The following is an 11,818-nucleotide window of genomic DNA, read 5'->3' on the forward strand; positions in this document are numbered from 1 at the left end:
CACACGGCCACTCTTCCACTGCGCCACGCCGTTCCTGGTATCCAAATTACTGTGTAACTATGCGATGAAAAGAGATGACTTTTAGCCGTGTGTGGTGCTGGGCGAATATGTCCGCTACAACCCGAGACGTTACAAACACGCGTCATCATACGCGTCATCATTCTGCGACGATTTCAACAAGAAACTCCGCGGGAAATTTAAAATTGCTATTTAGTAAATTAAACCGGCCATATTGGCATGTGTTGCTATGTTAATATTTCATCATTGATGTATAAACTATCAGACTGCGTGGTCGGTAGTAGTGGGTTTCAGTAGGCCTTTGAAGGCCTACTGAAATGAGATTTTTTTATTTAAACGGGGATAGCAGGTCCATTCTATGTGTCATACTTGATCATTTCGCGATATTGCCATATTTTTGCTGAAAGGATTTAGTAGAGAACATCCGCGATAAAGTTCGCAACTTTCGGTGCTAAGAGAAAAGCCCTGCCTTTACCGGAAGTCGCAGACGATGACGTCACATGTTGATGGCTCCTCACATCATCACATTGTTTTTAATGGGAGCCTCCAACAAAAAGAGCTATTCGGACCGAGAAAACGTCAATTTCCCCATTAATTTGAGCTAGGATGAAAGATTCGTATTTGAGGATATTGTTAGCGACGGACTAGGAAAAAAAAAAAGGAAAAAAAAAAAACGGGATTGCATTGGAACGGATTTCGATGTTTTTAGACACATTTACTATGATAATTCTGGGAAATCCCTAATCTTTCTATTGTGTTGCTAGTGTTTTAGTGAGTTTAACAGTACCTGATAGTCAAAAGGGTGTCTCCACGGGTGTCTTGACGCTAATGTCTCAGCGGAGTCGACGGCAGCTATGGACGGCACAAGCTCAGCTTTTCTCCGATAAGAAGCGACTTTTTAACCACAATTTTCTCACCGAAACCTGCTGGTTGACATTACGTCGTGATTCATGTTCTCTTGACCGCGATCTGATCCATAGTAATGTTTCACCTCCAGGAATTTTAAACAAGGAATCACAGTGTGTTTGTGTGGCTAAAGGCAAAAGCTTCCCAACTCCATCTTTCTACTTTGACTTCTCCAATATTAATTGAACAAATTGCAAAAGATTCAGCAACACAGATCTCCAAAATACTGTGTAATTATGCAGCTAAAGCAGACAACTTTTAGCTGTGTGTGTGCGCAGCGCTCATACTTCCTAAAAACCTGTGACGTCTTGCGTACACGTCATCATTACACAACGTTTTCAAGACGAAACTCCCGGGAAATTTAAAATTCTAATTTAGTAAACTAAAAAGGCCGTATTGGCTTGTGTTGCAATGTTAATATTTCATCATTGATGTATAAACTATCAGACTGCGTGGTGGGTAGTAGTGGGTTTCAGTAGGCCTTTAAAACAGTGATGTGGCAAAAATGTGTGCAGTTCGTACTCCCGGCCAGTAGCGACGCTGCAGCCAGCGACAGCGGGATTCCGTGTGGAGGAAGGCGTTGTCAAGCTCGCTATTTGGCACAGTCTGGTTGGCTGAGGGGCAGCGACGGAGTGTAGCAACAATGGCGCGGCTGGCGACGCTACTGCTGTTACCGGTTCTCTTTCAGTCGGCCTTTTCCATCTCTTTCTTTTTGCCGGTCAATTCCAGAAAATGTTTACGGGAGGAGATCCACAAAGACGTGCTCGTCACGGGGGAGTATGAGATAAGCGAGCAGGCGAACACCAAAACCAACCTGAAGGTGAGCCGCTCCGAGCTTTCGGTGTAAGTCAGCCCCGGCCAGCCAGGCCGCACAAGCTCCAGTCTCGTCTAAACACCACAAGAAGTTGTCATTTTGGCCTTAAAGTGACATTAAGTCTTTAGGAAAATGTCAGCTGTTAGCCAAGTGCTACTAGCTTGTGGCTAAGTCAAGGCCCACACTACGACTTCCTGGTTTAGCAAGCTAATAACTAGTAGCTAACTGGCCCAACCAATACTTTATACTTCACAGCACCGAATATTCCAGACTTTGACAAATGTTCCTTTTCTGCATATATGCATATTTATAGTTGGTTACATTTCTATCAGCGTGTGAAATCAACTCAAAAACCTTGCTTGGACTGTTAGTGGAGCCTAAGACTGTTACACGTCAGTCTTAGGCTCCACTCTTGATGGCAGCTGCTGGCTGTTGTAAGCACAATACCATCCATCCATTTGTACCGCTTATTCCCTTTTAGGGTCGCGGGGGGCGCTGGCGCCTAACTCAGTTACAATCGGGCGGAAGGCGGTGTATACCCTGGACAAATCGCCATCTCATCGCAGGGCTAACACAGATAGACAACATTCACACACTAGGGCAGTGGTTCTTAACATTGTTGAAGGTACCGAACCACAGCAGTTTCATATGCGCATTCACCAAACCCTTTAGTGAAAAATAAGTTTTTTTGTTTTTTTTTTCAAATTCAAGACAAAGTTATATGTTGTTGTTTTTTTTTTTTTTACTGGTGCACAAAATGAACCACAACAAATTACACATCTGCAAATCAGATGGAAAATTAGAGGGAACATTGTTTAGGGGTATCCATAAAGTTTTTATTTACGCGATGAGTCGTGTGTGTCTTGACCTCCGCCGAACCCTTAGGGTTCGATCGAACCCAGGTTAAGAACCACTGCACTAGGGCCATACCAATGGCCACAAAATGCGCAACCGCATTTTGCAAATTTAATGTCAAATCAAATGTTTATTGGATTCATCACTATACAGTGTATATCCATGACAGAACTACTGACTAAACTACTACCACAACTTGGTTTACTATTTATAAAATATAATAATGTAGGGTTACCTGGAACTTCAAATAGGCCACCCGGCCTGAATCCACACTTCTCTTGCCAAACACCTTCGTTTCCCAACCCTCACGTTTGGATAAATAGGCCTTGATGCCATCCACTGTTTTGCTGTTAGATCGCGTCCAAATTTGCAAAGTGCTTGGTGAAATGCTTACAACATGGCTAGCTGGTTACGTTAGCATATTAGCCAAGGAGCTAAAGTCTTTTTAATGTACATCACAATAGGAAATACTTTAATAATCTCTGAGGAGAAATTAGAGATTGTCAGCACAATCCCATTCAAGAGTAGACATACATTACAGGGAGACAGACAAGGATCGCTGATGGGTCTGCCAACTTCCGGCGCCCCTTACAAAAATGGTGAAAAACAGGTAAACACTGGGGGCAATGAGAAATAAAAAATCAGTCTAAGCCCAGGGGCCCGGACTGAAGCCAAATGGGGGAAAAATCCCTCAGTCATAGCGGGAAACATCAAAGAACACAAAGGACATTAAAGGCCTACTGAAACCCACTACTACCGACCACGCAGTCGGATAGTTTATATATCAATGATGAAATATTAACATTGCAACACATGCCAATACGGCCGTTTTAGTTTACTAAATTACAATTTTAAATTTCCCGCGGAGTTTCTTGTTGAAAACGTCATGGAATGATGACGCGTATGATGACGTGTGTTTGTGACGTTTCGGGTTGGAGGGGACATACTAGCTCAGCACCAGTTACGGCTAATAGTCGTCTCTTTTCATCGCGCAATTACACAGTAATTTGGACATCTGTGTTGCTGAATATTTTGCAATTTGTTCAATTAATAATGGAGACTATAAACAACCATGCTGTTGGTGGAAAGTGGTGTATTGCAGCTGTCTTTAGCACAGAGACAAAGCCGGTGTTTCTTTGTTTGTTGTGAAGCTTTAACACAGAGCGGTCAAGCGAACATGTTTCTCTACGTCAACCAGCATGTTTTTGGATGGGAAAATTGTGATAAATATCTTACCGGAGACATCAGTGGATTATTTGTCCTCCTGCCATAGCTGTCAAAAAAGGCAGCTGTGAGCTTGGCTTCTCTCTGAGACACTGGCATGTTCACCACAGCCATCCGACCTCGAGGTATGTCTTTACAATCTCACTAAAACACTATTAAAAGAATAAGCAGATAAGGGATCTTCCAGAATTATCCTAGTAAATGTGTCTAATCACATCTAAAACGCTCACATTGCAGCCGCCCGGAGCCGTCGCTTTTTATTTTATTTTATTTTTTCTAGTCCTTCACTATCAATATCCTCAGCCACAAATCTTTCATCCTTGCTCAAATTAATGGGGAAATTGTCGTTTTCTCGGTCCGAATAGCTCTTTTTGTTGGAGGCTGCCATTATAAACAATGTGAGGGTGTGAGGAGCCCTCACACGGGTGACGTCATCGTTTGCTACTTCCGGTAAAGGCAGGGCTTTTTTATTAGCGACCAAAAGTTGCGAACTTTATCGTCAATGTTCTCTACTAAATCCTTTCAGCAAAAATATGGCAATATCGCGACATGATCAAGTATGACACATAGAATGGACCTGCTATCCCCGTTTAAATAAGAACATCTCATTTCCGTAGGCCTTAAAAGAGCAGAGCTGATGTAACCAGCCATTTCTATATACAGCTAGAAAAGTAAAACGACACCAAAAAAAAAAACATACACTTTGGTGGCCTCTGAAGTGTTCTACACCATCGTGTTCTGGGGTGGGGTGAGCATGGCCAGAGATTGTAGTAGACCCAACAAAGCAACCAAGAGAGCCGACTCCACCAACTCTCAGCCAGTGTCCAGTCTGCATGGATGAGTGAGGATGCGTCTAAGAGGCTGATAAATACATAGATTAAATAGATTGAGGGGACGGCGTGACGCATGTTGGGAGAGTGGCCTTGCCAGCAACCTGAGGGTTCCTGGACTAATCCCCGCCTTCTACCAACCTCGTCATGTCCTTAAACCAGGCACTTCACCCTTGCTCCTGATGGGTTGTGGTTAGGGCCTTGCATGGCAACTCCTGCCATCAGTGTGTGAATGGGTGAATGTGGAAATAGTGTCAAAGCGCTTTGATTACCTTGAAGGTAGAAAAGCGCTATACAAGTATATCTCTTTTACATTTTATTGAATGTTAAAATAACTGTTGCTCTGTTATAGCACGAATGAAGCTTACATTATTTTACACATGTCGCAACTCAACACTGCAATTTTACGCTGTATATGATGTATTTCTCTTTTGTTGTGATGCTGCAGATCACAGACTCCTCAAGTCACACTCTGTACTCCAAGGAAGATGCAACCAAAGGCAAGTTTGCCTTCACCACAGAGGACTACGACATGTTTGAGGTGTGCTTTGAGAGCAAGTCCCCCATGGGTAAGCGACGGATAACCGCACTTTGCTGTATTGGTAAAATAAACATATCTATGTGTTAAACATAAAAAATATTTGCTTCGCTGCAAACAGGAACTGGGAGGGTTCCAGACCAGTTGGTCAATCTGGACATGAAGCATGGTGTGGAGGCCAAAAACTATGAAGAGGTAAGAATCCTTGTCCGTATTGTATTTAAATGTTTGGATTTGAAACTCTAAACTGGTTGAGCTACATAATTAAATGCACACATACAATTTACAGTAGACACTTGTTTAGTACTTCCCCACATTTTGACATACACGGTACATTTGGCATTTAACACACATATTTGTGAGGAATCCAACTGTCCACATCTACTTTTTTTACAATTTGGAGGTTTTCTTGAAAGTAACCCCTATAAATATACCGCTTTGCTACAATGCTGATGTTGCATCTTAATTTTTGCCACAAACCGTTGCTTTCCCATGCAACACTTGATAAGTACACCCACGGTGATGATAACGCTGAGAATTGGGCCCCCGCACCAACATGACGTGTTGCTGTCAGCAAGTGTGCGTGATGCTTCTGTGGATTTCCAGTCAGCTTGTGTGGGCGTATACACTGCGCAAGGAGCTCAAGTGACCCATTCAGTGTGAGATCAATGGTTTTCTGAAGACCAATCAATTAGACCTATTTAGACACAGTACTGGCCTGTGGGGGCCCATCTGGTCCTAGGAAAACTTTGAGAAGCAATATTTAAAAAATTAAGTAATTAAGGAGAAAAAAAGAAAATGTGAATGCATCTCAATTATGAAAGTGCGAGTGTTGATTTGTTGACATCGCATTGAAATGATGGTGCTTGCCATCACTCCTGGCAGTAGCAAAAAAGGCATTGAAAAACAATAAATATTACAATATTTTATGATTGTGTCTGTTACTATATTTATATATATATAATAAATACAGGGTTTTTCTTGGCTCAAATTGAAACAGAGGTGATACAATCCTGAACATGCGCCAGAATTTTAAAGCAAAAATGTTTTAATTTTTTTCAATTTACAGTAATATGCTGTAAAGAACATCATAAAATGTATTGTCATTTTTATTAATTTGATGGGTAGTTTGCTGTAAAATCATAAGTCCAGCAGATATTTAAGTATTTATTTTTATTTAGACAAAACATTTTTTGAGAAGTATAATATACTGTAATATTTGTTGCAATGGATACTGTTAAAGTTTAATAGAAATGCAATTGCAAGCAGTACATTTTTTTTTTTTCTGTCACAATGAAAAAAATCCATATTTATTTATACTTGCAGTGTGTATATAAAACGTTGGAGGGTTTTGAAGTTGTTTTGGAAGGCTTTAAAGGCTACAACAATGACTCCCGTTTTTTATCATCTTTACAATAATTGAATAAAAAAAAACAGACCTATGTTATTGACTCTCATAATGATTGTGAACAATAGGCAACATTTCCCAAAAAAAGTGCAGTTCCCCGTTAACACAGTATTAACAAGGATCTTGCGGTACAAACACAAAGGCTGCTGCTGTTTATACAGCAAAAGGCATTTTGAACACAGTCCATTTCAAACCATGCTGCCACGAAAACATGTTAAATTTCTTTGGCGGTTCCCGCAGTTTTCAAGGTTCAGGGCGGAGGAACAGGTTTTGTGAAGGGTGTTAACAGTCTTTAGCGGAGCACGACGAATTGCCAAACCGACATTTAAATATTTCTTCAATATGTGAACTCCTCTTAAAGCACAGTAGTATTCCATTACATCAGAGGTTTGTGGCAACTTAAGCGGCTTCGGGCTCAAAACGGTTAGGAACATCAAAATACCCCCAATGACACTTAAACACGGGTGTTTCTCAACTTTTTCAGCTTTTTCAATACATTAGTTTTTAACATTACCTACATTACCTAGACATGTTTTCATATTCATCTATTAACTTAGACTTATAGACTTAGACAAACTTTATATTCCACAATGGAAATTTTTCCACACAGTAGCTCAGTTACAAAGGATGGAAAGGGTAAGGATGATTCAGGTGTAAAGTAGACTAAAAATGTACCATAGTAGCAATATAAAATATGACATGTGTAATATTTACATATTATATACGTACACCCGCCTACCGCCCGATTGTAGCTGACGTAGGCTCCAGCGCCCCCAGTTACCCCGAAGGGAATAAGCGGAAGAAAAATAATGGATATACAGTATATAATATATACTGATATGATTATTTTATATTATATGTTGTATAATATATACAATATATTTAAAAAAAATCCCAATTTCCATGTACATTATTACAGTATATGTAACAGCTACAGCATAAAATAGAGAGTAGATCCAGCAGAAAATATACAATATAAACAGAGCGGTAGCTGACATAGAAGCGGTCACTGCATACGAAGTGTGAGAGTGACACCTACTGGAAATAGCATGTAATAAGTTTCAGTGCATTTGATAAAGCCCTCTAATTTTGTGAGGAATATTTCCTTCAGCACACTACAATAGTTATACTACATACACTTCGGGAACACTGCACACAACATTTGGGTTGTGCTGATGGTGCGCTGCGTTTTGCACTTCTTCTTGGTGTGAACGCGAAAATGCAATTGGTTGGTGTCGTCTTTCTTGCTTTAGATTGCCAAGGTGGAGAAGCTGAAGCCTCTGGAAGTGGAGTTGAGGCGACTGGAGGATCTGTCAGAATCCATCGTCAATGACTTTGCTTACATGAAGAAAAGAGAAGAGGAGATGAGAGACACTAATGGTGAGCTATAAGTCAGCACAGCTTTGAAAGAAACATGGCTGTTGACAATATGAACCATCACACATTGTTTCTCCCCTTCCAGAGTCCACCAACACACGTGTGCTGTACTTCAGCATCTTCTCCATGGGCTGCCTCATCGGGCTGGCCACCTGGCAGGTCTTCTACCTGCGCCGCTTCTTCAAGGCAAAGAAACTGATCGAGTAGAGCTACTTGTCCTCTTAACTCTTTTTTTTTTTTTTTTTTTTTTTTGCTTTGGGTTCAACCATCATGTCCTCACATCTATCCACCTTGGACGGCAAGTGAAGTTTTAGAGGCGGGCTCAAATTCTATTTTTCAAAGCTGGTTGTCCTGTTGGGTAGAGGAAAGAAACAACACATACTGTACCTAAAGATCGGCTTGTTTGTTTGGTGTTTTGAAACATGACAAGTGCAGTGGCCTGGGAAATATTCTTATACTTACTCGCACTCTCTTGAAGCTTCCCCAGCAAGTGTTTGCAAGCTCCTTTTGGAATGGATGTGCCATGAGAATGTATTTTGCCCTCATGTTGAACACTTTGCCAGGTCTTTAGTGCCCCTTACGTCAAGTGAAGGCTATATGAACATGTGGTTGGTTACTTTTTCGAGGACATAAGCAACCACTGTATTTCTGTAATAAGTCGCTCCATTTGCATACATGTTGTTTAGCCACTTGACACTCTTTAGTTATTTTTTTTACACTGTAAATGACCCCTTGTAAGAGCTCGTGCATGTTTTTGTTTTCAAAACACTCATGAGTAAATAAGGCACTCATCAAAAATCATTGTTAATATCCTTGACAGGAAGTCACTGAAACACCAGATTTGTATGCAACCTGTCACACTTGCGATAAACCCATACTGGTGGACAAAACCTATTCCCAGTTGTTGTATCGTCCATCCAATTTGTTGTTTTGTTGTTCTGTCGCTTTCGGAAAATTTAGGAGGTTTGGTTACATGGAAATAAGCGAGGAAACGTGCAAAGAAATACAGATTGCTTCTAAAGGGGTTCATTATTAAGGCATTTGTCATGGGTGTCTTTTTAACAGTGAATTTGTGCATTGTGCACAATTTTTATTTTGTTGACAAATTTTGTAAACTTTGTTTTGGGCTTTTATTCAATAAAATGTTGGATGGATTCATTTGAATTGTGTCAAAACTATGTACCAAATATATAGCATATACAATAATGTATACCATATATTAAGATGTATTTTATATTTGTATAATGCACACAAAATTCAAGGAAATGCCAAAAAACTGCATTTCATTGGAATGATAAAGTAATTTTCACTTTGCGACATACAACCTAAATGTCTCCCTTTAATTAAAAAGAGTAGTATGCTATATATATATTTTAATAATAATACAAAAGTGTTTAAACTCTACCATGATGGTTTACTTAGACTTAAATGTTATTGATCCACAAGGGAAATTGTTCCACACAGTAGCTCGGTTACAAAGGATGGAAAGGATGATGCAGGTATAAAGTAGACTCAAAATGTACTGTAGTAGCAATATAAAATATAACATGTAATATTTACATATTATATATACAGTATACATTATATACTGATATATAATATATATCAGATCCCAATTACCATGTGTAATACAGTACAGGTGCTGGTCATATTATTAGAATTTCATGAAAAAGTTGATTTATTTCATTAATTCCATTTAGAAAGTCAAACTTGTAGAATGTATACAATCATTCAAAACAGACTGATACATTTCAAGTGTTTTTTGCCAAAAATTAGATGATTATAGCTGACAACCAATGAAACCCCTAAATTCAACATCTCAGAAAATAAGAATATGGTGAAAAGGTCAGATATTGAAGACACCTGGTGCCACACTCTTATTAGCTAACTAACTCAAAACACCTGGAAAAGCCTTTAAATAGTCTCTCGCTTTGATTCTGTATGACACACAATCATGGGGAAGACTGCTGACTTGAGAACTGTCCAAAAGATGACCATTGATACTTTAAATAAGGAGGGCAAGATATAAAAGGTCATTGCCAAAGAGGTTGGATGTTCCCAGAGCTCTGTGTCCAAGCACATTAATAGAGAGGCGAAGGGAAGACAAAGATGTGGTAGAAAAAAGTGTACAAGCAAGAGGGATAACCGCGCCCTGGATAGGATTGTCAAACACCGATTCAAAAATGTGGGGGAGATCCACAAAGAGTGGACTGCAGCTGGAGTCAGTGCTTCAAGAACCACCACGCACCACCGTATGCAAGATATGGGCTTCAGCTGTTGCATTCCTTGTGTAAAGCCACTCTTGAATAAAAGACAACGTCAAAAGCGTCTCGCCTGGGCTCAAGAAAAAAAGGACTGGACTGCTGCTGAGTGGTCCAAAGTTATGTTTTCAGATGAAAGTACATTTTGTATTTCCTTTGGAAATCAAGGTCCCAGAGTCTGGAGGAAGACAGGAGAGGCACAGAATCCACGTTGCCTGAATCCAGTGTCAAATTTCCACAATCGGTAATGGTCTGGGGTGCCATGTCATCTGCTGGTGTTGGTCCACTGTGTTTCCTGAGGTCTAGGGTCAATGCAGCAGTCTACCAGGAAGTTTTAGAACACTTTATGCTGCCTGCCGCGGACCAATTTTATGGAGGTGAAGATTTCCTTTTCCAACATGACTTGGCACCTTTGGCCCTGCGATGAGGTGGCGACTTGTCCAGGGTGTACCCCGCCTTCCGCCCGATTGTAGCTGAGATAGGCGCCAGCGCCCCCCGCAACCCCAAAAGGGAATAAGCGGTAGAAGATGGATGGATGGATGGACTTGGCACCTGCACACAGTGCCAAATCTACCAGTACTCGGTTTAAGGACCATGGTATTCCTGTTCTTGATTGGCCTGCAAACTCACCTGACCTTAACCCCATAGAAAACCTATGGGGTATTGTGAAGCAGAAGATGAGAGATGCCAGACCCAACAATGCTGAAGAGCTGAAGGCCACTATTAAAGCAACCTGGGCTCTCATAACACCTGAGGAGTGCAACAGACTGGTCGACTCCATGCCACGCCGTATTGCTGCAGCAATTCAGGCAAAAGGAGCTGCAACTAAGTATTAATTGCCGTACATGCTGAAACTTTCCATGTTCATACTTTTCAGTTGGCCCACATTTCTAAAAAATATTTTTTGGTACTAGTCGTAACTAATATTCTAATTTTCTGAGATACTGAATTTGGAATTTTCAGTAATTGTCAGTACTAATCATCAAAATTTAAAGAAATAAACATTTCAAATATATCACTATGTGTGTAATGAATTGATATAATATGTAAGTTTCACATTCTGAATATAATTACTGAAATAAATCAACTTTTTCCTGTATTATATATATCAAATCCCAATTACCATGTATTATACAGTATATGTAACAGCTGCAGCAAAAAAAAAAACTTGCCATAATCACTACATAATAATGAATAGGAATACAAGTTATTATGACCCTGTACATTAGATAATACTTTATTTATTCCGTCAGGAGAGTTCCTTCAGGAAAATTTAAATTTTAAGCACAATCCCATTCAAGATCAGACAAACATTACAGGGAGACAGAACAGGATGGCTGACGGGTCTGGGGGGGCAAGGGAACAAAAACAACTCATAGCCATAGTACACATCCCTCTAGAGAGAAACATCAAAGACCACAAAGAAGATTAAAGACATTAAAGTAAAGGAGCTGATGCAACCAGCAACTTCTACATACAGCTATGAATAAAAAGTAAAAGAAACATATACACTGTGTTCCACGCCATCGTCCATTACCTAAGTCTTAAAAACTGAAATATTTCCTAAACGTCTATTTTTGATTTTAT

At 40.1% G+C, this 11,818-nt stretch overlaps 1 protein-coding gene across 1 annotated transcript; it reads left to right on the forward strand.

Annotated features, from left to right (window-relative positions):
• Nucleotides 1–1,517: 1,517 nt before the first annotated feature.
• Nucleotides 1,518–9,124, forward strand: tmed10 (transmembrane p24 trafficking protein 10). Its single transcript, XM_061900454.1, has 5 exons — nt 1,518–1,744; nt 5,096–5,216; nt 5,307–5,380; nt 7,847–7,973; nt 8,056–9,124. The coding sequence occupies exons 1-5, from the start codon at nt 1,568–1,570 to the stop codon at nt 8,175–8,177; spliced, it is 621 nt and encodes a 206-aa protein (XP_061756438.1). The 5' UTR covers nt 1,518–1,567; the 3' UTR covers nt 8,178–9,124.
• The last annotated feature ends 2,694 nt before the right edge of the window (nt 9,125–11,818 follow it).

The sequence above is a fragment of the Nerophis ophidion genome, linkage group LG05 (assembly GCF_033978795.1).
Source record: "Nerophis ophidion isolate RoL-2023_Sa linkage group LG05, RoL_Noph_v1.0, whole genome shotgun sequence".
In the NCBI taxonomy this organism is placed as follows: domain Eukaryota; kingdom Metazoa; phylum Chordata; class Actinopteri; order Syngnathiformes; family Syngnathidae; genus Nerophis; species Nerophis ophidion.

Bases quoted from the DNA above. Each gene is read 5' to 3' on its own strand.
- tmed10 (XM_061900454.1), top strand. From the start codon at position 1,568: ATGGCGCGGCTGGCGACGCTACTGCTGTTACCGGTTCTCTTTCAGTCG. The intron at 1,745-5,095 runs GTGAGCCGCTCC...GTGATGCTGCAG, and splicing joins ACACCAAAACCAACCTGAAG to ATCACAGACTCCTCAAGTCA. The intron at 7,974-8,055 runs GTGAGCTATAAG...CTCCCCTTCCAG, and splicing joins GGAGATGAGAGACACTAATG to AGTCCACCAACACACGTGTG.